Source organism: Sparus aurata, chromosome 6 (assembly GCF_900880675.1).
Source record: "Sparus aurata chromosome 6, fSpaAur1.1, whole genome shotgun sequence".
Taxonomy (NCBI): domain Eukaryota; kingdom Metazoa; phylum Chordata; class Actinopteri; order Spariformes; family Sparidae; genus Sparus; species Sparus aurata.
The window spans coordinates 17,333,637-17,353,913 of NC_044192.1; the positions used below are offsets into that span (position 1 = coordinate 17,333,637).

At 41.2% G+C, this 20,277-nt stretch overlaps 2 protein-coding genes across 3 annotated transcripts; one reads left to right on the forward strand and one right to left on the reverse strand.

Moving 5' to 3' along the window:
• Positions 1-1,880: 1,880 nt before the first annotated feature.
• plch2b (phospholipase C, eta 2b) lies at positions 1,881-14,459 on the forward strand. 2 transcript variants are annotated; one of them, XM_030421380.1, is made up of 22 exons: positions 1,881-1,971; positions 2,860-3,554; positions 4,560-4,706; positions 5,496-5,739; positions 5,894-6,023; positions 7,711-7,881; positions 8,678-8,771; positions 8,876-9,079; positions 9,178-9,298; positions 9,419-9,590; positions 9,675-9,794; positions 9,896-9,979; positions 10,093-10,190; positions 10,286-10,374; positions 10,778-10,963; positions 11,049-11,156; positions 11,969-12,093; positions 12,193-12,277; positions 12,362-12,508; positions 12,795-12,874; positions 12,957-14,070; positions 14,156-14,459. In XM_030421380.1, exons 2-22 carry the CDS (start codon positions 3,203-3,205, stop codon positions 14,158-14,160), a joined length of 3,876 nt encoding a protein of 1,291 aa, XP_030277240.1. In that variant the 5' UTR covers positions 1,881-1,971; positions 2,860-3,202; the 3' UTR covers positions 14,161-14,459. The 2 variants fall into 2 exon arrangements, with proteins under 2 accessions (XP_030277240.1, XP_030277241.1); XM_030421381.1 differs by lacking the exons at positions 1,881-1,971; positions 2,860-3,554 and having other exon boundaries at positions 4,693-4,764.
• On the reverse strand, positions 14,296-19,079 carry grik6 (glutamate receptor, ionotropic, kainate 6). The gene is made up of 10 exons (XM_030421382.1): positions 18,921-19,079; positions 18,651-18,742; positions 17,462-17,493; positions 17,194-17,373; positions 16,779-17,002; positions 16,498-16,595; positions 15,651-15,868; positions 15,358-15,577; positions 15,034-15,278; positions 14,296-14,903 (listed from the first exon to the last, which is right to left on the reverse strand). Exons 2-10 carry the CDS (start codon positions 18,733-18,735, stop codon positions 14,799-14,801), a joined length of 1,407 nt encoding a protein of 468 aa, XP_030277242.1. The 5' UTR covers positions 18,736-18,742; positions 18,921-19,079; the 3' UTR covers positions 14,296-14,798.
• Positions 19,080-20,277: the final 1,198 nt, after the last annotated feature.

Below are 20,277 nucleotides of genomic sequence, written 5' to 3' on the forward strand. Positions count from 1 at the left end.
AATGTTAGTGGGTCCATTACTTTTGGTCAAAATAAAATCTTTGAAAAAACTATTGACATGAAACTTATTACGGACATTGATGGTTCCCAGTAGATGAATCCTAATAACTCTGCTGGTCCCCTGACTTTTCAACTAGTGCCACCGTAAGGTTAAAATTTGGTGGTATTTGATCATCTACCTGCAAATGTATTCACATTACCATCAGCCTCAGCTTTACTTTGTGTTTGATGCTTATTAGCATGCTAACATGCTTAGCAACGCTAAACTAAGTAATGAACATAGAAAACACAGGCTACCTGTTAAACATTAGGTTGTTAGCATTTCATTGTGAGTATATTAGCACTGGGAAATGAGTATGTGGTATAGACAATGTACTTTGTATTATCTGTGTAGTATTATCAGAGTAAATGTACCCTTAATTAGGGAAAATCCTCAACTGAAACGTATTCTCTCAAGTCTATATAAAGCTTCTTCTGTAAATTGTTATCTTACTTCCATGTTGAACATTGATCTGAAGCTCAATACTGAGGCTGTTGTGGAAATAGATTTCTAATGAATTATAAATATCGCAACTTCTGATCAACGCAATTTCAGGCTTGAATTAACAACTTCTAGCCGGTCTCACCTGCTTCCGGTTAAAGTCCAACCACTGTAAATACGGATCGTAGATTAAATCTAAGGTATGTATACAGAAAATGTAATTGGTTGAACAGGTACAGACACAGATAATGGTGTACTCGCTCATCCTTAATTCTGATGCTATCATTTAGCTCAAAGCACTGCTGTGACAATATAAAAAGCTCACAGAGAAGCTGGCATGGCTCTACAGCTCTTGCTTGTTGCACAAAATGTGATTGAAAAATGCAAATGTTAATATTTTAAGAAATAGTGTACTGAATTATCATGTACATCTTAAAAAAAACATAGAGGCCTATTAGTTACAACAGTTATAATAACAGTTAGTAAATTGCTTAATTGCTCCCATTAGGCTGATGATGTCACAGGATTAAAGGGCAATTCCAACAATTTTACACATCATACTCTGTTTACAGGTCATGTGGAGAAATACTATGTATGTGAAAAAGTAATACAAAACCTGTTGTGGCTCCAGAGGAAGCTACATGTAATCTGATAAATTGCGTCCGTTGATGTCACTTGGTGGACAAGTTGCATTGTGGGTAATGTAAACAGCATGTTTTGAAAAGGAAGAGGAGTCGTGGAATAAAAAAGGCGATGTCTCCATACAAACTGTTCATAATGGGTCCAACAGTATTATAGGAGTGCAATGCTAGACCAGTGGATTTCTTTTTAAAACCTGGTTACTACATTTCCCACAATGCAAATTTGAGTGACATCACTGGAGGCAATTTGTCAGATTACAGCTTCCTCTGGAGCCACAAAAGGCTTTTCACTGCTTTTTTCACATATGCAGTCGTACTCCCCAAGACCTGTACACACACTTAAATATGTTAAATTGATGGAGTTACCCTTTAATTGTTTTGGCCTGAAGCATTTGATATGTTGTAAAAAATCTTCTAAAGAAGTCAAGTTGTGTATAGGGTGTGGAGAGCAGTTTGGCTTGTCACAGCAGAGAAAGCCCAGGTGTCACCAGTAACATTCAAACGGCACTGTTGTGTCCCAGTGATTCAACCATCTCTGTTGTTTACACATGGTTTTCATACTGTAACGTAACATCTGCTGTAAAACAGGCCAATCTTGTGTCTTCAGCCACAGTGAAGCAGCTGAGTGATCAGCCTGACACACCTGGTATTTTAATTGTTGTTAGTAAGAATCACGGCTACCTTTTCCAGACGCTGGCTTTATAGGCTCCACACAGGTGTTTCAAGTTATACTGGCTGATTACATTTCTCCTCAGTCAGGTTGAAATCAGATGGAGCTGCTCCTGAACAAAACTAACAGCAGAGCATAAAAGGCAATAATAAAGCAAAATACAGGAAATCTTTTATTAAAGTAAGTGTCGAAGGAACAGCCTGTCATCACACAGTAGATAGGTCATGGAGTTCGTGCCTTCCACCTCCCACCTTTTATCTAAGAGAGGAACCTTGTATAAAGTTCGGAGTCCTTTGAGAACTTAGGACTTAGGTGCGTTAACAGCAGGACTTTGTGGTCTGATATTAGGGGCAGTACATGTTTTATTTTCATTGAATTGTTTCTCTTAATTAATGTTTTAAATCACCATCAGCTTTTTTTTTATCCGTCAGGGCTGTTGTGAACAGTAGACTTGTTGAGGTTTAGAAAAGAAATCATCTGAGTATGTTGGGCCTTTAAAGGCAGGTGTATTTATCATAAAGCACAGTTCAGACGCAAGGGAATTGAAAAAAAAGTGCTTTACAGGACAGGGGCAGAGAAATACAGTAAATATAAGACATCGAGAAAATGGTTTGAGTTGTATTTAAAAGACAGTAAATTAACCAGAAACGTTTTTAGTGAAAAATTAAAAGAAATTGCATTTTAAAAACAAAAGCAAGCAAACAACTCTTTACCGATTAGTTATTTTATTTTGTAGTAACACTTTGAATATTATTATTGTTGTTATTATTATTATTATTATTATTATTATTATTACATATCTCCATGTACCATAACAAACATACATTTATATATGTTCATTGTATGTCACACAGTCTCCTCTAGGGGGAAATCATTGCACACAATTGAATAATGGAAACTTCAAGCTTGTTAACAGCCAAATGCACCTGCGACAATAACCTTAAATCATGATAATGTCTTTGCAAAAATCATTCCAATAAATCTCCTAAAATGTCTATATCCTTCAGTGATTAGCACCGCCATTGGCGTTGTTATTAATTTAGAATATCTGCACCCTTCCTATCCCAGTCTTTCCTCAGAGGCTTACTGGTTGCGTGAAAATCCCTCCATGAAAGCAAGGCTGAAGCCTTCCTCCAGGATTACAGCTTGAGGAAGATTTAGTGGCTGACACGTGTTGCACACTCTTCCTCTGCGAGGAGTCTTCTCTCAGAGTGAAAAATAAAAACAGAATAACCTATGGCTGCTACACAGGATCACCGGACACAGGATGACGAGGAATGAGCCTTCAGGATGGGAATATTCTTCCCAGAGGACTTGAACTGGGAGAAGAGGACATGCTGACACTAAAATCTGCATGAGAGAAGCTGTTCTATAGACACACTTTAGGGGGCGGTGGGTTCACGTGATGTGAATGGGACAGGAGAGCTGGACTCAAATGTACAGCTCAGGGATGAATAGCACCCCAGCGATGGCGCCTCTGTCTCCGGGACTGAGTGGCAGCCCACCACTCTCCTGCATGTCTCCCAAGAAGACCACCTTCCAGTCTCTAGGGTCTCTGTCAGCAGGGAGGTTCTCCCCCTCGCTTGCTAAGGCCTCCTTTCATCAGGAGAAACAGGGCTCGAGTGCCATGAGCTCTCCCAGCCCGTCCATTATGAGCTCTCCAAAACTCTGGCAGAAAGCATCCATCTCCAGACTGGCAGAGGAGTTTTTCTGGATTGGTGGCAGTGTGGTCGCACAGCCAAAATGGAGGCTGGGTCAGATAGGTGAGATTCACTAATGGCTCATTGAATTTTATCGCTGTCTGACTCTCAAATTACTGCAAAATATCACCAGGTTGTTTAGTAGAAGTGCCTTCAGAGAGTGGACACATGTGACATTAACATGATATTTTACAGCCAGGACATTTAACCATCATAACCATATTTTAACCATCATATTGTCTTCTCCTCTAAGATGTGTGAATATTCAACACGGCAGAGTAGAGCTGCAGGGAAGCCTGTGAGTAGATAACAGGCATATGGACACCAGACAATCCTTCAGGATTAGCCTGAACGGTGTGCCAGGTTGCGTCACATGTATTTCAGCTTCAGATTACAAACAAAGGTTAGCACAGCACACAAAACAATCACACCACGTCTACATGACCCCAATCAAACAAAAAACATAGTTAGATCTGCAGTTTAAGGACAAGCACTGGGTACATGTTGTTTTGAAAAGTCAAAATCAGAGAAAATTGCAGGAAATATAATTCAAATAACTGTGAGGCAGCTGATGCTCAATTGGGTCTGTTTTCATGGTCCAAGATCTTGTCATGAATGTGTGTCTTGTCCTTTATTCGCCTCTCATCATTAACACACATTCAGCCACTTAAATCCCTGTGTGACGCAGACTATAATCTCATAAACAAAGTGCTTGATGGTAAACCTCTACTTGTCTTGGCTGCTTCGGGGATTCCTTTGGTGTTGTCACAATGTCTTCCTGCTCACAATCAACCCATGCACTGCTGCATTTCATACATTTTTTTACAGTTGAGTCACCTGTAACGACTCCATTACAAAATAAAGACAAGGAAAAAACAACAATAAAGATAGATAAACAAAGACAACGCCATTAAAAACCTTGAGATTATGGAAAATAATTTGTTAGACACCTTAAGGTAAAATAAACAGTTGCACACACACCCAAATGACTGATAGACTGATAGCTGATAGGGAGCGACAGCCACCTGACTTCTGATACATAATGTTCCCCCTTGTGCTCTCCTGCAGTGGAGAGGTGTATGTGCACCATGCAGGCCGGCACTCAGATGAGCAAGCTGAAGGGGAAGAAGAAAGGACTGGTCCGATTCTTTTACCTGGACGAGCACAAGTCCTGCATCCGGTGGCGACCCTCCAGGAAGCACGACAAGGCCAAAAGTGAGCCTCTCTGAATTGTCAATTTTGTATTTTTCAGCACTGATTACATGGCAAGAAGGTAAATACTTTCATTTCAGCCATCATTAATGATAAAAAAAATTGGACTTCCTTTAAGTTCCTTCGTTTAAGTGAGCTTGTACGTAGGTCGGTAGTTTTATTTTCTAATTAAACATACATAAAAATGTACCTGAAGTCCAAAGAGCATCTGTGCATGATCAGAACAGCCATGTGTGTATCTTTTGGTTGTGAAGTTTTTGTAATCTAGAAACATTATAGGTGTTTCTTCACTTTGATTTATATGGAGTCAGACGGGTTGCTGACATGGTTTGACTGAGTGAAAAATAAGCAAGTTACATTGAGGAAGTGTTTGTTGTTATTATTGGTTAGGATGCTGTTTTGAGACCATAGTTTCTTTCTGTTACACCAAGAACTTTACAGATATTTCTGACAGATTGGATTATTGGTTGTGACGAGCCATAGTATCTGACACTGAAATTATCAACATTTCTAATACAATGAATTAAATCACTTGTTTTTTTCAAGGCTACCTTGACTTCCACATGTTTAAAATCCATCATAAATATTGAGAGCGATAACCTCTGATTAAATGTTTTGTCAATTTGAAATAACCGTACGAAAATGTGCACACATTTGTGGCAGATAATTTAGCATGTAAACAAAGGCAAATTAAAGTAGGCCTGGTAAGTCAGCACAAATAGAGTCTATAGACAATCACTGTTACCAGTGATCCAACAAAACCTCACTACATTTCTTTATCATCTGTTTCAGTAACTATTGATTCCATCCATGAAGTCTGCGAGGGCAAAAAGTCTGAGATGTTCAGGCGGTATGCAGACAACCGCTTCGACCCAAACTGCTGCTTCAGTATTTACTACGGGGAGCGGGTGAAGTCCCTGGACCTGGTCTCCACCAACGCAGAGGAGACCCGCACCTGGATCACTGGGCTGAAATACCTCATGGCTGGTATCAGTGATGAAGACAGTTTGGCCCGGAGGCAGCGCACCCGTGATCAATATCCTTTATCCAGCCTCTCTCACACATCACTACATATCAGGTTTATTTAAAGTGGACGTTAACACATCCACCTGAGACTTATCTGATGGATCAACACACATGAAGTGACCTGATCATTATCCTTGTAGTTTCTTCCTTAACCGTAGTCTCATGTGGTTACAGCAGACTTTCTCCGAGGCAGACAAAAACGGAGACGGCACCTTAAGCATTGGAGAGGTTCACCAGCTGCTCCACAAACTCAATGTGAATTTACCCAAGCAGAAAGTCAGGCAGATGTTTCAAGTAAGACTTTAATCCTCAGAGGTTAATTATACAAGCTACCACTAATTTAATGAGCATGGCCCACGGTCAAAATAACCCTTTGTACTTTTGTATCTTCAGTATTTTAATATCACTGATATCTCTTCACTGGAAATCTTGCCTGAGTCAGCAGTGACTGCTGTACATGGTTGCAAAATATAACTCTTTTGCACACACAAACTTAAGCTACAAGATGATTTCACTTGTGGGATGATTGATGGATCTTCTTCAGTACATAATAAACAAACAAGACAATCACTCACAGCCATGCTAACAGCTCTGTGAAGCTGCTGTTAGCACAGGCAGTGTTACGAGCTAAATGTGCTTAACATAATAACATGCTCACAATGGTAGGGCTAAAATGGTGTTTGGCAGGTAAAATGTTTACCCCAGTGTCTGTCATTGTGAAGCATATTAGTATGTTCCTGTGCGCTAACTGGCGTAAAAACTCAAAAGTACCGCTGAGGCTGTCGGGACTGTCATTAGTTTTGCAGGTAATTGGTTTAAAACTCAACCCAAATGCTCCACATAAACGTTGGTATTGTAAGTTTCTACAAACTGTAGGTTCAAATTTAAATTCTAACTTGTGACAACAGCAAAAATTACCAGGTTATGCTGAAGAAAAGATCACATTTTGGCTCAACATACCACCACAAACACGGCTGGAAATTCTACCAAGGTCTCCAGAAAATTATTCAATGGTGTCACCTTTACAAATGTTGAAACTTCTTCAACTCAGACTTCAGTCTTTCACCATCACCCCGTCCTCCTCCTGATATGAAGTCAGGTCATAAACATGTAATGTGCCGACGTTTGGGGCTGTTAAAACCAAGAGTTCAGTTAGCTACAAACAGAAGTTTAGACTGTTGTGCAGATAAAAATCACAATAAAGTCATAACATTTAATGCTGAAGGCAACATAAATGAGTGTGCCAAAGTTTATGCAATCTATCCAGTAGTTGTTGAGACATTACACTCAAACCCACAAACTTCATGGTGGAGCAAAAGCCTGAGCATCACCAAAATCTGTTGAATTAATCCTCTGGGTACCACGAATGTGCAATTACAATCAAAAAGCCTACTAACCTACTAACATTGCCTTCACAGCCATAGTGCCAGTAAGGCTAAAATTAAATAAATAGGTTTGATGGCAACCAAGACAAAAACCGAAAGCATCAGCATGAGAAGACTACAGTTACATGATTTGCATTCATGATGCAGGCAGTCTGGCAACAGAAAAAAAATGTCCTGAAAATGTGAAAGAAAAATAGTTAAAGGTGTTAACTTTCTTTTCCTTTCAGAGGTATAAAGTTTATGTAATCTTCTCATCATCAGTCAGAGAAAAGCAGACAGACAAAAGCATGGAGACAGTAGACAAATATGTATATACAGTATGTTGGCAGGAGAGTGCCACAGGAAGGCCATATGGCCACCGCTGAACAGATGGCTTTAGTCGCACTACAATTTCGCTTTAGTTCAGTAGCTCACTGTCCTCCCCCCCTGATGGTGATAGTCTCTGTGACTGAGCTCCATCATGTTTGATGGTGCAAGATACGTCCTTCAGATGGGAGTATGGGGCATATTTTCTTTGGCAGGGTGGTTATCTCAAATCACACACACACTGCAAGAGTTATTTCTTGCTCATAAGATACTTTCGTTGTTATCTGTAGGATGCAGACACAGACGAGAACCAGGGCTCTCTGGGCTTTGAAGAGTTCTGCTCGTTCTACAAGATGATTTCCACTCGCAGAGACCTCTATCTGATAATGATCTCCTACAGCAATCAGAAGGAAGTCATGGATCTTCAAGACCTTGCACGCTTTCTGGAAAATGAACAGAAGGTACAAGAAAATGACAAAAAGATTAATGCCGATCTTTTACGTTGGGTGGAAACGTGCCATATTGTGTGCATACAACTTTCAAGTTATTTTACTGGCGATTTTCACAAAATCAAAACCTCCACTATTCATGGTTAAACAACTTAACAGTAGTTGTATTGTATAAAAATACATGCATGTCTGTTCCTACATTTAAATATTGATATCAGCTTCACTGTTGAAAAGAATGAAGATGAAAATAATCCAATTGATGAATTAAGAGTTTCTTTTGACCAAGTCAAGTTATTGATTGTTTGAACGGTTGAAAGACGCACCAAGAAAGGTTTTGGTGAGTTGAATTTCCTCCCTGTCAAGTGTGTTTTACGATGATAAAATGACTGTTTCTGCAAATGTAGTCTGGTAGCTTTGGCGTGAGCAGTCACAGCGGTTTCTGGTTAAACAGAAAGAATATTATTTCAAAGGGATTTATTGCTGCACAGATCATTCCCATTATCTTGTCTGACACTTGATGTCTGTTATGGTGGCTCAATGTGAGCCTGGCATAAACATCACTTAAAGTGGATGTACTTGAAAAGTGCGCAATTGCCTGCAGGGATTATGTTGAAGCCTGTTTGTGCCAAATTTTGGACCAATCTTTCAAAAAATAGTTGTACCGAATACTCACTTAGACATAATAAAATGGGAAAACAATGTTGCTATCGCTGCTCATTCACAATAAAAGGAGCGTTCAACTAGTAAAAAATATATGTAAAGTATTATCGCTTAAACCAAAAATCTAATTCCTGATTTTTATTTGCAGATGCGAGGTCTCGCCAAAGAATATCTAGCTGACATAGTGGCAAAGTTTGAGCCATGTCCTTTGAACCTGCAGCGTATGGTTCTGGGTATTGATGGTATGGAAAAAGTATTTAACAGTGCATCAGTAACATCACATATAGTCTAGACATGACATCAACATCCGAACAACACACCTGGTCTGACGCCTTTTTCCCTTCAGGTTTCACCAACTTCATGAGGAGTCCCGCAGGTGATATCTTCAACCCTGAGCACAACCAGGTGAACCAGGACATGACGCTGCCTCTGAATAATTACTTCATCGCCACGTCGCACAACACCTACCTGACAGGAGACCAGCTGCTCTCTCAGTCTAGAGTGGAAATGTACGCCTACGTTCTGCAGGCAGGCTGTCGCTGTGTGGAGGGTGAGAGCCTGAGCAACTAGAACTTCAGCTCGCCTCACTGTGATTGTATGAGATTAGACACAAGGTGACTCACTCACCTTTCACTCTTTTGTTCTCAGTGGACTGCTGGGACGGGCCTGACGGGGAGCCCATTATTCATCACGGCTACACCTTGACATCCAAAATCCTCTTCAAAGACGTTGTTGAAACGATTAACAAATATGCCTTCACAAAATCACAGTAAGTGCTCCCGGTACTGATGTGTTTTTATCAGGCTTTCACAGTAAAACAAAAAAAACTAAAAAAATCCCACCTGTGTGTCAAACTGGCTGTGGGACTTCAACATCCACCCTCCTGCAGGTACCCAGTGATCTTGTCCATAGAGAACCACTGCACTGTGCCTCAGCAGAAGAAGATGGCCGAGTATTTGAAAGAGGTGCTCCAGGACAAACTGGATCTGTCCGGCGTCAACACACAGGAGTGCAAGAAGCTGCCCTCTCCGGAGATGCTGAAGGGGAAGGTTTTAGTCAAGGTTAAGATGCTTTTTTTTAGAAACATGTTCTGCCAGACAAAGTACTGAACCTGTAACACTGAGTTCTTAATTCTCACTTTACAGGGGAAAAAGCTGCCAGCAAACCTTGATCCTGAAGCAGAGGAGGGTGATGTGTCCGATGAAGACACTGGTGATGAAGAAGATGAGGAAGACAACGACGACGATGATGATGATAACGCACAGGCAAATTGAATCTTAATATAGATAGATAGATAGATAGATAGATAGATAGATAGATAGACAGATAGATGAGCATAACTGTGTGTTGTGTTTGACTCTTTTAGGATGGGAATGGTCTAACATCTGCCAATCCAACCAAAAAGAAGAGGCGATTCGGCAGATCCATCATAAGGAGCTTCAAACGAAAGGTCAGCCCTTTGCTTATGGCACAATGGCACATAAAGCATTTTACAGGTAAGACAGGTTGTGTAAAAGAAATAAAAGTGAAAACATGGAGGTGACTGCTGGTTTTTTTTTTCAGAGGAAAAAGAGAATCAGAGTGAAAAACAAGGCGGCATCTGACGGAGAGTCGGACGTCAGCGGCAGCAGAGAGGGGACTCAAATTGTTTACCATCCTAAGTAAGGATGATAATTTAAGTTGGTAGTTTTAACCATTTAATACTTTTTGATTGAGTGGTTACACTTGTGCTCTGTGTCTGCAACTCTCCCTTCAGGAAGAGGAAAACGATGAGGTTGTCCCGCGCTCTTTCGGACCTGGTCAAGTACACAAAATCTGTCCGAGTGCACGATATAGAAACACAAGGTAAAGGGTCTTGAAAAAGTCAACATCCTTATTACATGCATAATCCTATAGTTTGTATTATAACATGGCGATGGCCATCACGCTCAGGGTGCAATCCAAAGTCAAGTCCTATATACGTAGACTTGAATGATCAAACTGTCTTAGCTAGCAAGTGGTTCAATGCTAACATTAGGCGATGATCCATCAAATACATTGTTTACCTCCATGTTTTTACCGTCCATCATCTTTTTGTTGCTAATCAATTGCTAAGCGGTTAAATGATAAGGATTTCATGGATACAACTTGGAACACAGAAGCGTAACTTTATCCCAGCAATCGAGTTTCCCACTGAGCGTGCCCTCAGAGGAAAATGGACGCCATTTTCATCTATGGATGTCTGATGTTTTAAATTTCTGTCTGGTAGCATTAATGAACAGTTGGCAGGTGTCCTCCCTCAACGAGACTGTCATGAACCAGATCTTACAGCTGAAGCCGGCTGAGTTGGTCCGTTTCAACCAGCGCCAACTTCTGAGAGTCTACCCATCGAACTTCAGAGTGGACTCCAGCAACTTCAACCCACAGCCTTACTGGAATGCAGGATGTCATATGGGTAAGGCGGCAGTACTATCTACTTACAATCCTTGGTTGTGGTCGCAGCTTTTCATTTTTGTTTGTATGTTGACGTTGTGTTCCAGTTGCGCTGAATTATCAAACTGAGGGTCGTATGCTTGACCTGAACCGAGCCAAGTTCTCAGCCAATGGAAACTGTGGATATATTCTGAAGCCTAAGTACATGCGTAAAGGTATGTCTGTGCAGAGTTAAAGGGGAGTCCCTGTAAATGATTCATACCTACCAAAGGATTTAGAATCCGCTTGGCAGCGTCGCGGCTAAAACAAGGGCAGTGTTATCCTTTTGGACAACTCTGAGTGTCGATGTTATGTCCACGAAAAGTGCTTGTTTTACCTGATTATAGGCTGCGGTTGTTCTTCTAAGTGTCTGACAACAATAAAGGAAGAGACAGACTTTTTTTTTTATAAGATAATAAGATCCGTTTTCCTACCAGAAAAATAAGTCTTGCTCAAGAAGTCTTGCTCTAAAATATTGCATGACAGTTGTTACAGTTGTTGCCTCATCTAGATTTTGTGAAATATTCAGCCATGACTTTGGAAATAGATCATATCTGACACTTCCTCCAGGTAAATTCCTAAACTCTTCTCTCCAACTCTGACTCACTTTTCCATTGTCATCTTCTTGTAACGACTCACGTCTTGTGAGATTTCAGGCCTAAACATCTCCTTGAGGGGGATTTGGTTCTGTAATGTTGTCAGACAGACAGACACTTAGAATAAGAACCTCAGCCTGTTGGTGGCAAAAACAAGCATTTTTAGTATACATCAGAGTTGCCCCAAAGGGTTACACTGCAGCCATTATAGCCTTGTTGCAGCAGCTAACACGATCTACAAGACCAATTCCAAAACCTTTAAGTATAAATCATTTTCACACCTAAACATCATTATATACTGTAGGTCCCAGGTTTTAAAAAATATCAGAATTCCCCTTAAATAGTAGCAGTCCCTATACGAAAGGTGAGTCACATTTTTTGTTTTTTGTCAGCTGCCTTTAATCCGACGTTGGACGATCCTCTACCGGGACACAGAAAGACTCAGTTAGTTCTGAAGATCATCAGTGGACAGCAGCTCCCCAAACCAAAAGACTCCATGTTTGGGGACAGAGGAGAGGTGAGGTCAACATAATGCAGACCACTAGTACATTACTATATTACATTACACCTGACTCATCAATAAATGCTGTTTTTGCTCATGTTTTTCTGCTTCCAGATTATCGATCCCTTTGTTAAGGTCGAGATAATCGGTCTACCCATTGATTGCTCCGAGCAGCAGACCAGAGTGGTGGACGATAATGGTATGTGCGCAAAATTCATGTTGCAAGACAAAATCTCAACACAACCAGCCGACTGTCTGTAAATCATCCTCTCATGTCACTCAGGTTTCAACCCAATGTGGGAGGAGACGCTTGTCTTCAATATTCAAATGCCGCAGAACGCACTGGTGCGTTTCGAAGTGTGGGATCATGATCCTATTGGACGAGATTTCATTGGACAGAGGACTGTCGCTTTCACCAGTATGATGCCAGGTAGTTTACATGATATGCAAACCCTGTGTGTGTCGAAACTATCTCAACAAAGTAACAACCTTTGCAGGATGTTCCTGCAACCAACCAAGAAATTGTACCACACGTAACCTTTCATAAAAGCGAAACTTTTTGTTTCTATGACTCGGTTTTTGTACGGATCAGACGAGGCATGAGGGGCTTTTAGCCAAATTCTTGCAAGAAGCAAATAAACATATTTCACAAAATGTCTAACTATTCCTCTACAAATGAAATTGAGGTTGACAAGATTTTTATGCAAAATGTGTAGGTTATCGGCATGTCTACCTGGAGGGGATGGCGGAGTCGTCCATCTTTGTTCATGTTGCTATCAATGACATCACAGGAAAGGTAAGCTACTTTACATTAACTCACAAATTGAATTTTAGCTTCAACTCTATCTTAAAACCTTTTTCTGTCCTTTGTCAAACAGATTAAACCTGCAAATGCAGTGCATGCAGCCAGAGTACACATCCAAAAAGCTGCCAAGAAGCATATAAAGGGTCAACAAAGGCAGCCTTCTCTAGACTTCTCTGTCATGTCCTCAGAGGACGGACGTTCTCTGTACTTCCGCAAGGATCTGGATGCAATTTCTCAGGACAGCAAGAGTGGGGAAATGTATCCTCTGGTACAAGGGCCTGCAGCCAAGGCTGCCTTCCACAAAGGGGCCATGAGTGAGCCAGTGAGGCGAGCTCACAGAGTTAAAATTCATGAACCACCAGAGACGAGGAGAGCGTTCTTCAGCCGGATGTCCTCCACTGACTCCAACCACACAGGGGCTGCTCCCTATGTGACAGCAGATAGCTTTGACCTTGAGACACCTCCCCAGGCTTCTTGTCTCGATGGTCCTGACAGCCAAAATCCAATTGAAGAAGAGGTGGAGAATGAATCTGAGTCACCAGAGTCAAAGTGTGTGGAGCAGGAAACTGTTCAGACACTTGAACCAGAGCAGCCCAAAAAATCAGAGGAATTAACGAAAGAACCACAGCTGGACAAGGATGTTAATATTGAGGAATTACCAAAAGAATTAGACGAGGATGTTACCACTGAACCTGAGCAACCACCAGAAACTCAGACTGATCCCCCTCCTCAGCCTCAGCCTGTGCCACATCCTGTGATCCAGCATGAAGCCAAATCATCCCCACTTATCCCTCCATCATCCCCTCCTAGGGTGAGACGGACCTTACAGGCTCCGGCCAGCCCCCGACCGTCCACACCGATGCGAACAAAGGCCCGCTCACGCAGTTGCCCTAGAAAACAGATTACCTCTCCTGAGACCCCCATGGTGAACCGCAAGCCTGTTTTCCGTCGACAGACACAGAACTACGGCAGCTACAGAGGACAGATGAGGCCCATACCCAATGGCCTCTGCCTGTCTGACAGCACCTCCAGCAGCAGTGTTAGCAGCACTGACAGTCTGGAGTTTGTGCCCTCCTGCGTGGCAGGCGGGGAAGAGCAACGTGAGGGAACCCTGCAGAGGGAGATGAAGGCACTTTTTGACCAGAAGATTAGAGAGATACGCTGTAAATCGCCACTTTTTCTAAACGGTAAGTCATAGATCTTTAACATTTGTGAAAGACAAAGAAAAAGAGGTTGTATTTAATCATGGCTTTTGTGTTTTTTTTTTTTAAGATTAGACCACAGTTCAGATTTGTGACTCCAGAGACAACAGCATGCTTCAGAAGAGGAAGAAAAATGAAGAAAAAAAAACGCAATCACACAAAGGAGGTGCGGGAGTACAACGCAGATGAATGGGAAGACATCACACAGAATTACACAATTAGACAGTTTATTATTATTATTATTATTATTATTATAGGCCTGCTGTAATGTTTACAATCAACAGTTTTATGCATGAAATAGCTTTTAAAAAGAAATTGTTGAAATCATGTGAAGCCATTGCCAACTGTACAAAACAGCGTGATGCAAAGAAACCGTAAACGAAGAAAAAACAAAGTACATGAGCACTGTTTGTTAGTCAACACTGATCAAGTTAATAATTATTTTTTTAATGGTTAAACTGTGTTTGCTTTTTCATTGAAACTGTTGCATTCATACTGCAGAATCAATAAATTGATTATTTTAATAAAATGTGAGTTTCTTTATTCATTCAACATTTTCTTATGTTCTCTTTACAAGAAAGTTTAAAACCTAGAAGTGAGTTCATTTTTCCTGTCAAATATTAGAGAAAATTCTGAAACAGCTTTTAAAAAAAACAAACTATAAAAATGTAAAAGAATAACATTTGTTAAAATTGCATGTTTCCAGGGTGTTTCTATGCTTTTTCTTTATCTTTGTCTACATTTTCCTGGGGTTTGTTTGGATTATTGGTCCTCAAGCGCAGACTCAGTTCTTCAGTCAGGATGGTGCAGCAGGATTTCTGTGCGAAGGAAATACAAATATCAACAGTAGCGAAACAAATCAATTCATGAAGCTGTTGATGAATTAAATCCCTATGGGGCAGGCTGTTCAGAGTGGTAGTGATAGAGGTGATTTGTGAATGCACAAACCTTCTGCTCGGCTGCACTTCTGCGGCTCTTGGAGGTGAGCTCCAGGACGGCCAGCAGCGCTCCCAGCCCCAGGCCCAGGGAGAGAATCAGAAACATCCCCTTCAGGCTGTGTGGCTGCATAGCTGAAAACTTGGCCTTGTCTGCCATGCAGCTGCTGGCCCACCACTTGCTCCGCAGGTAAGCCAGCTCCCCTGCCTCGCTCAGCTGCAGGATTGCCACGCTGAGGTTCTTTATGAGGGGTGAACCTTGAGGAAAGTGATGAATGTTAATAATACTGTTTTTATTTTATATGTAAAATGTCTTTATCAAAATGAGTAGCCTCACCAAGGGTGGCAGCAATGCTGTATCCCCTCATGCCAACGACTTCATGAGCTCTGACCAGTTCACAGTGACGAGCCACTGCCAGGTCCAAAGAAACAGACTCTCCAATAAAGGCAAAGTTCCCCTCTTTTGCACGCCGGACCCCCTCGTCCATAGATGACACAAAACTCCTCGTTCTCTCCATGTGTTCATAGATTCTGCGGTACACTGGATTGTTTGAATTCTGGATGAGGGAAAAACAGATTTAGAGAGACAGCAGTGACATGAGGCATCTATAAGTGACCTGATGTCCCTACCTTGAAGAAGGCGAGGGTGGAAGAGCCGGCCAGACAGCCGTACTCAATCATATCCTGGTTGGCCAAGTCGTCAAACCCTTTCACCGTCAGGTGGGTGGTGTCAGAGCTCTTGGAGGAGCTGAGGTTGGAGAAATAACATGCCAAGAGGACGATGGAGAATATCCACCAACTGCAGCAGATGACACGTCCAGAGACAGCTCTGGGGTGAGGACCAGCACCTGACAAGACAAAAACAGCTGGGTGAAAAGAAAACCAGCAAAAATTCACAAAAGTCATGCACTTTTTTTGTTCTAGGCCACTCCCACTGCTGAACACCCAAAAATAAAAAGATAGCACACACACAAATCGTAAGCAAAAGGTTGACTCATCTTCAATAAACCTCACCAGTTTATTATGGCCAAATATGCTAACACGCTAATGCTTCAGCCTAGCGGCCTTCATCGAAGCATGATGCTCTGTATTATATAACTTTGGTTGACCACCATAAAACAAAGCATTGGGACGATGCCTCCTTTTAAAGATGAGTTACTACTACTATTGACTGAATATTGGTCAAATCCATTTGGAAGTTAAGCCTTTTATGCAATGTCACACACCCTAGATTGCCACATAGCATGTACAAAAACACACACCTTCACACACACACACACACACACACACACACACTAGACCTTCACAGAAAATTACAGCCTCCCAAGGTCAAAACTATTGTCGCCAAAGGTGAGGATGTCACGGCTACAAATGTCACAGAGAATTCCCAGAAAAGAAACAAGTCAGTAAGTGCATTAAACGTGGAGATTCTCCTGTCTGTGTGGTGGCGTCTGAAGTGTCTGGTTTAGCTGTTTACCTTGCAGAGTCAGAGCCCCAGCTGTGTACCACAGGCTGTGGAGGAAGCTGAATCTGTTCTGCTCACTCTGAGGCTGATTCCACTCACATGGGCTCAGTCTGCATTTGCATAAAAAAATATGACTTATTAATGCGATCGCAATCAAGGGGACTCCACCAGCAGAAAGGTGAAAATATCCACCAATGCGAAGTATGAGCTTGTATTTAAATCCACAGCACATCATTAAACATTAATAAGAAAATTATAACTGGCAAAAAGTTTTAACTACTTGTATCACTAACCTGGTAACTATAAAGATGCAAGCAGCGGTACCAAGGTAAGCAATGAGTATGCCGACCCAAGTCTCGGCTGTAAAGGGCGTCAGGAAATCAAAGAATCCAGTTTCCTCTGAGATGTCCTTCCTCAGCAGGATGCTGATGCCCGTCTGCATGAACGGTTTGCTCATCCCCACCACTTTCTCCCGAGCTGCAGTTAGAGTCAGCGGAGCAATTGCAAGGTCTGCTTCCTGTAGGGGATGAATTGATACTCACTTTAAGATAATTACATTTTTAATTGCGCCAACAACCAGGCTGGTATTGTTCACGCGACATATTCACTTATTTTTGAATGCATCCATTGTGAGTCACAGATGCCAGCTGGGTAATTCAAGCCTCTGCAGAGTGGTTTCAAAAAAATGTCAGCTTTTCATGTACTCACGCCTCGCACCACCTCTCCAATCATCCCATTCCAGTTCCCGCTCTCATCCTGTCGGCCGTATGAACCATCCTTCACCAGCTGCACTTTGTACTTGAAGCCCAGTTTCTTGGCTATTTCAGACAGCAGGTCCATGCAGAAGCCCTCCATTTGGGTGCCTTTGGACATTGTATATGGCTCTTGCTATCAGAAAATATGTCAGAAGATAATCAGTGAAATGTGTTTAATATTAACTGTTGTACTATGGGCTTGAAAGAATTCAATTCAGTACCTTTATTGATGTAATTCTGAGCTCTGTTGGCACTGTTGTTGAGGGGAAAAGGAAGGAACATGTTAGTATAACTCTGAGATGAAAGAACTGTTCATTGTGTCTATAAACACTGAGAGGTTAAGATGATAACAAAGGAAATTAAGCTTCCCCAAGGGGTATGGAGATAAATCTGAAGGGTCACAAGAAGATCAATATTCTGTATATACTAGCACCATTTGTCTTGAGTGTGAAACCAAAAAGTTGTAAAAGTATGAGAGGGTAACAAATAATGGAGATGAATTTGAGTGAGACAGCAACTGACCTCTGGTCTATTTTGACTGACAAAAGTTTTTCACACTCAGTGTCAAGCCTAAATTTATCAGATTCAATGGCGCCTTTGTGCAGCGGCCATCTTCAGACTTTACTCTGGCATGCAGAGATGTCTGAGGTGAATTTCGGGCCGCATGTTTTGACCTTTGAGTCGCAGCTTGTTTCCGGTATCCTAGAGATCTGGAACGTCTTGCGCACCACAATCTATTTAGCGCAGTGTTTTAATTCAAAGAGCATCAATGCCATGGCACTGTGAGATGGGAGGGAAGTCAAAGAGTATCAAAAGCCTCGATTCAGGCCAGGGCCTTGGGGATCCATCACCACAGGGTGATCCTGACAACCATCAGATCCTCCTTTTCAAAAGATGACACGTATACAAGCTCTTCAAGCCCCTGTCACTTCTTGGCCACTGTGAGACACAGGGCTTTTGTTTGCTCCATACAGTTGATTTATTACCGTTTTTTGTGTCAGTGTCAACTGGCTTGTTTCCCTGTCTGTTCTTTCTGTTTTGGGCAGGATGTGGCACTTCCCTTTGATATCAATCCCAGCTAACTGTTTATGCATTTTATGTCTTGTCAAGCCAGAGAAATTTCGAGCAAATCCAGCAGTGAAAACATGAGGAATTTGGCAGAGAAAAAAAGGAAGCTGCCACCACACTGAATGAAAAGTGACTGGGTCAAACTTTGAAATTTCAGGGCAAAGAGACAAAACAACAGTTTCTGAGGTTGTCTATCAGATCAGCTTCTACATCAATGTACACTTTTAAAATGGTTTGAGGTTATAAATTGTCAGCATTGGCTATCTTACCTCAGGATCTCTGCTCAAGTTAGTATTTTTGTACAGCAAGTAAAAAACTGTGATTGAAAAAAAAGTTCTTCACCTGCAGTGCAAGCTCCCATGTCCAGGAAAAACCCAACAGATAATACACAGAAGCCATACAGCATCGTCATCCTCCTGATTTGCATCCTTCAACTTATGAAAGACAAGAAGTGGTTGGTTGTGTATCCAATTAATCACATGGATAAATGGAAATAAATGTTAATCAAGACATATCTTGATAAAAAAATGTTGTTTTAAGTATCAAAACAACATACTGACTTGCAACACATACAATCATTGAGGAAAGTATATGATGGATGCTGTTTACTACCTGACAAGAGTCCGAGATGTGCCCGCTGGATCAGTGTCAGACTTCAGACAGACCCCGATGAGCTCGCCCGTGATGAAGTGTGATCTGAAGTTTTTCAGAGTCAAATGTGTGAGGACAGCCAACAAAGTTTTTGTGGGTGGAGAAAGAGGATGAGTTTTGAAGGGGTGGGCATAAGCAGCATGAGGTACAACATATAGCTTCCACCAAGGAACAAAATGTGCTTGTTTATGCTAAAAATGACTCTGGGGAATATCTTAATATATATAAATGAATTAAAAAAGTCACATTCTCTTGTTATAGAACAGTAACATTCGATGTGATGTAGTCAAGATCACTATTTAAAGTTTTTATGTAATTTAAGTTAGATGTGAGCAAAGTTGAATATTTGAGGCTCACTGCACCCACGTGTGACAATCCAGCAGATACACACAGGTGAAGAAAGAGACTAACAAAAAATAGCTAGAAAATACAAAAACAAACAAGGTTTTGAAACTACATCTACATATTTGACAGGACAAATCCAACTCGAGGAACTCTTTCCAGCAAAATTTGAAAGTTTTCATGAGCATAGAGATAGATGTGTTGATATGCAAGAAATAGTACAGCCAGGAAATGTCATGTGTGTTGGATTAGAAGTTCATTTTTGGAAGTGTATTCTTTCATTGAAAGATCCAGGAGACTACAGCACAGTAAGAGGTAGTAGTTGTAGCTGGGATTTCCATGAACTTTCATGCCTAACTTTTACGCCAACATGGATGGAGAGTCCTATGAGTGCAGTGGATACCAACTGTGATTGGATGTACTTATAGATCTCCATCTTAAAACTGCACATACTACTACAAACTAGACTTTGTGATATAGTTGAAAGCTATCAAAAAAAAAAAAAAAAAACTAGTAGGGGGACAATGAGTTCAGATTTTCTTGTTAGACTATTTCCATATAAAAGGATTAAAAAATACAGTTAACAAACAAAATCACACTTATGAACTGGGCTAATGTATTTCTAAAATCCTGTGAATTACAATTGGAAAACGTATTTTGTGCATTTGATTATTATTTTCCTTTTCTTATGTGGTTGTTACATTTGTTAGATGTTAGATTATTAAACGTATTAAACAAGAGAAACTGACCTAATCTTTAGCCTCGAAAAACATGTTTTAAATACAAATAGCAGGTGCATGACAGGTACAATATGGTGGGGTCTGAGAGAGATGAAGACGAAGCCATAAGGCGCGCAATATATGCCTCGTTGCTTTTCTCACCGCTTGTTTCTGTCGTGAGCTCCAGATTGAATGCGATTACTTCGGTTTACCGCGTTGACCAATCAGAAATCGGTGCGCGTTGCGAGCGAGGTGAA

Excerpts from the sequence above, each read along its gene's own strand:
- plch2b (XM_030421380.1), top strand. The coding sequence starts at position 3,203 with ATGGGACAGGAGAGCTGGACTCAAATGTACAGCTCAGGGATGAATAGC. Across the intron at positions 9,299-9,418 it reads TATGCCTTCACAAAATCACA|GTACCCAGTGATCTTGTCCA; the intron begins GTAAGTGCTCCC and ends ACCCTCCTGCAG. Across the intron at positions 10,191-10,285 it reads CAAATTGTTTACCATCCTAA|GAAGAGGAAAACGATGAGGT; the intron begins GTAAGGATGATA and ends CTCTCCCTTCAG.
- grik6 (XM_030421382.1), bottom strand. The coding sequence starts at position 18,735 with ATGCAAATCAGGAGGATGACGATGCTGTATGGCTTCTGTGTATTATCT. Across the intron at positions 17,374-17,461 it reads TCAGAATTACATCAATAAAG|CAAGAGCCATATACAATGTC; the intron begins GTACTGAATTGA and ends ATTTTCTGATAG. Across the intron at positions 17,003-17,193 it reads TTGGAGAGGTGGTGCGAGGC|GAAGCAGACCTTGCAATTGC; the intron begins GTGAGTACATGA and ends CATCCCCTACAG.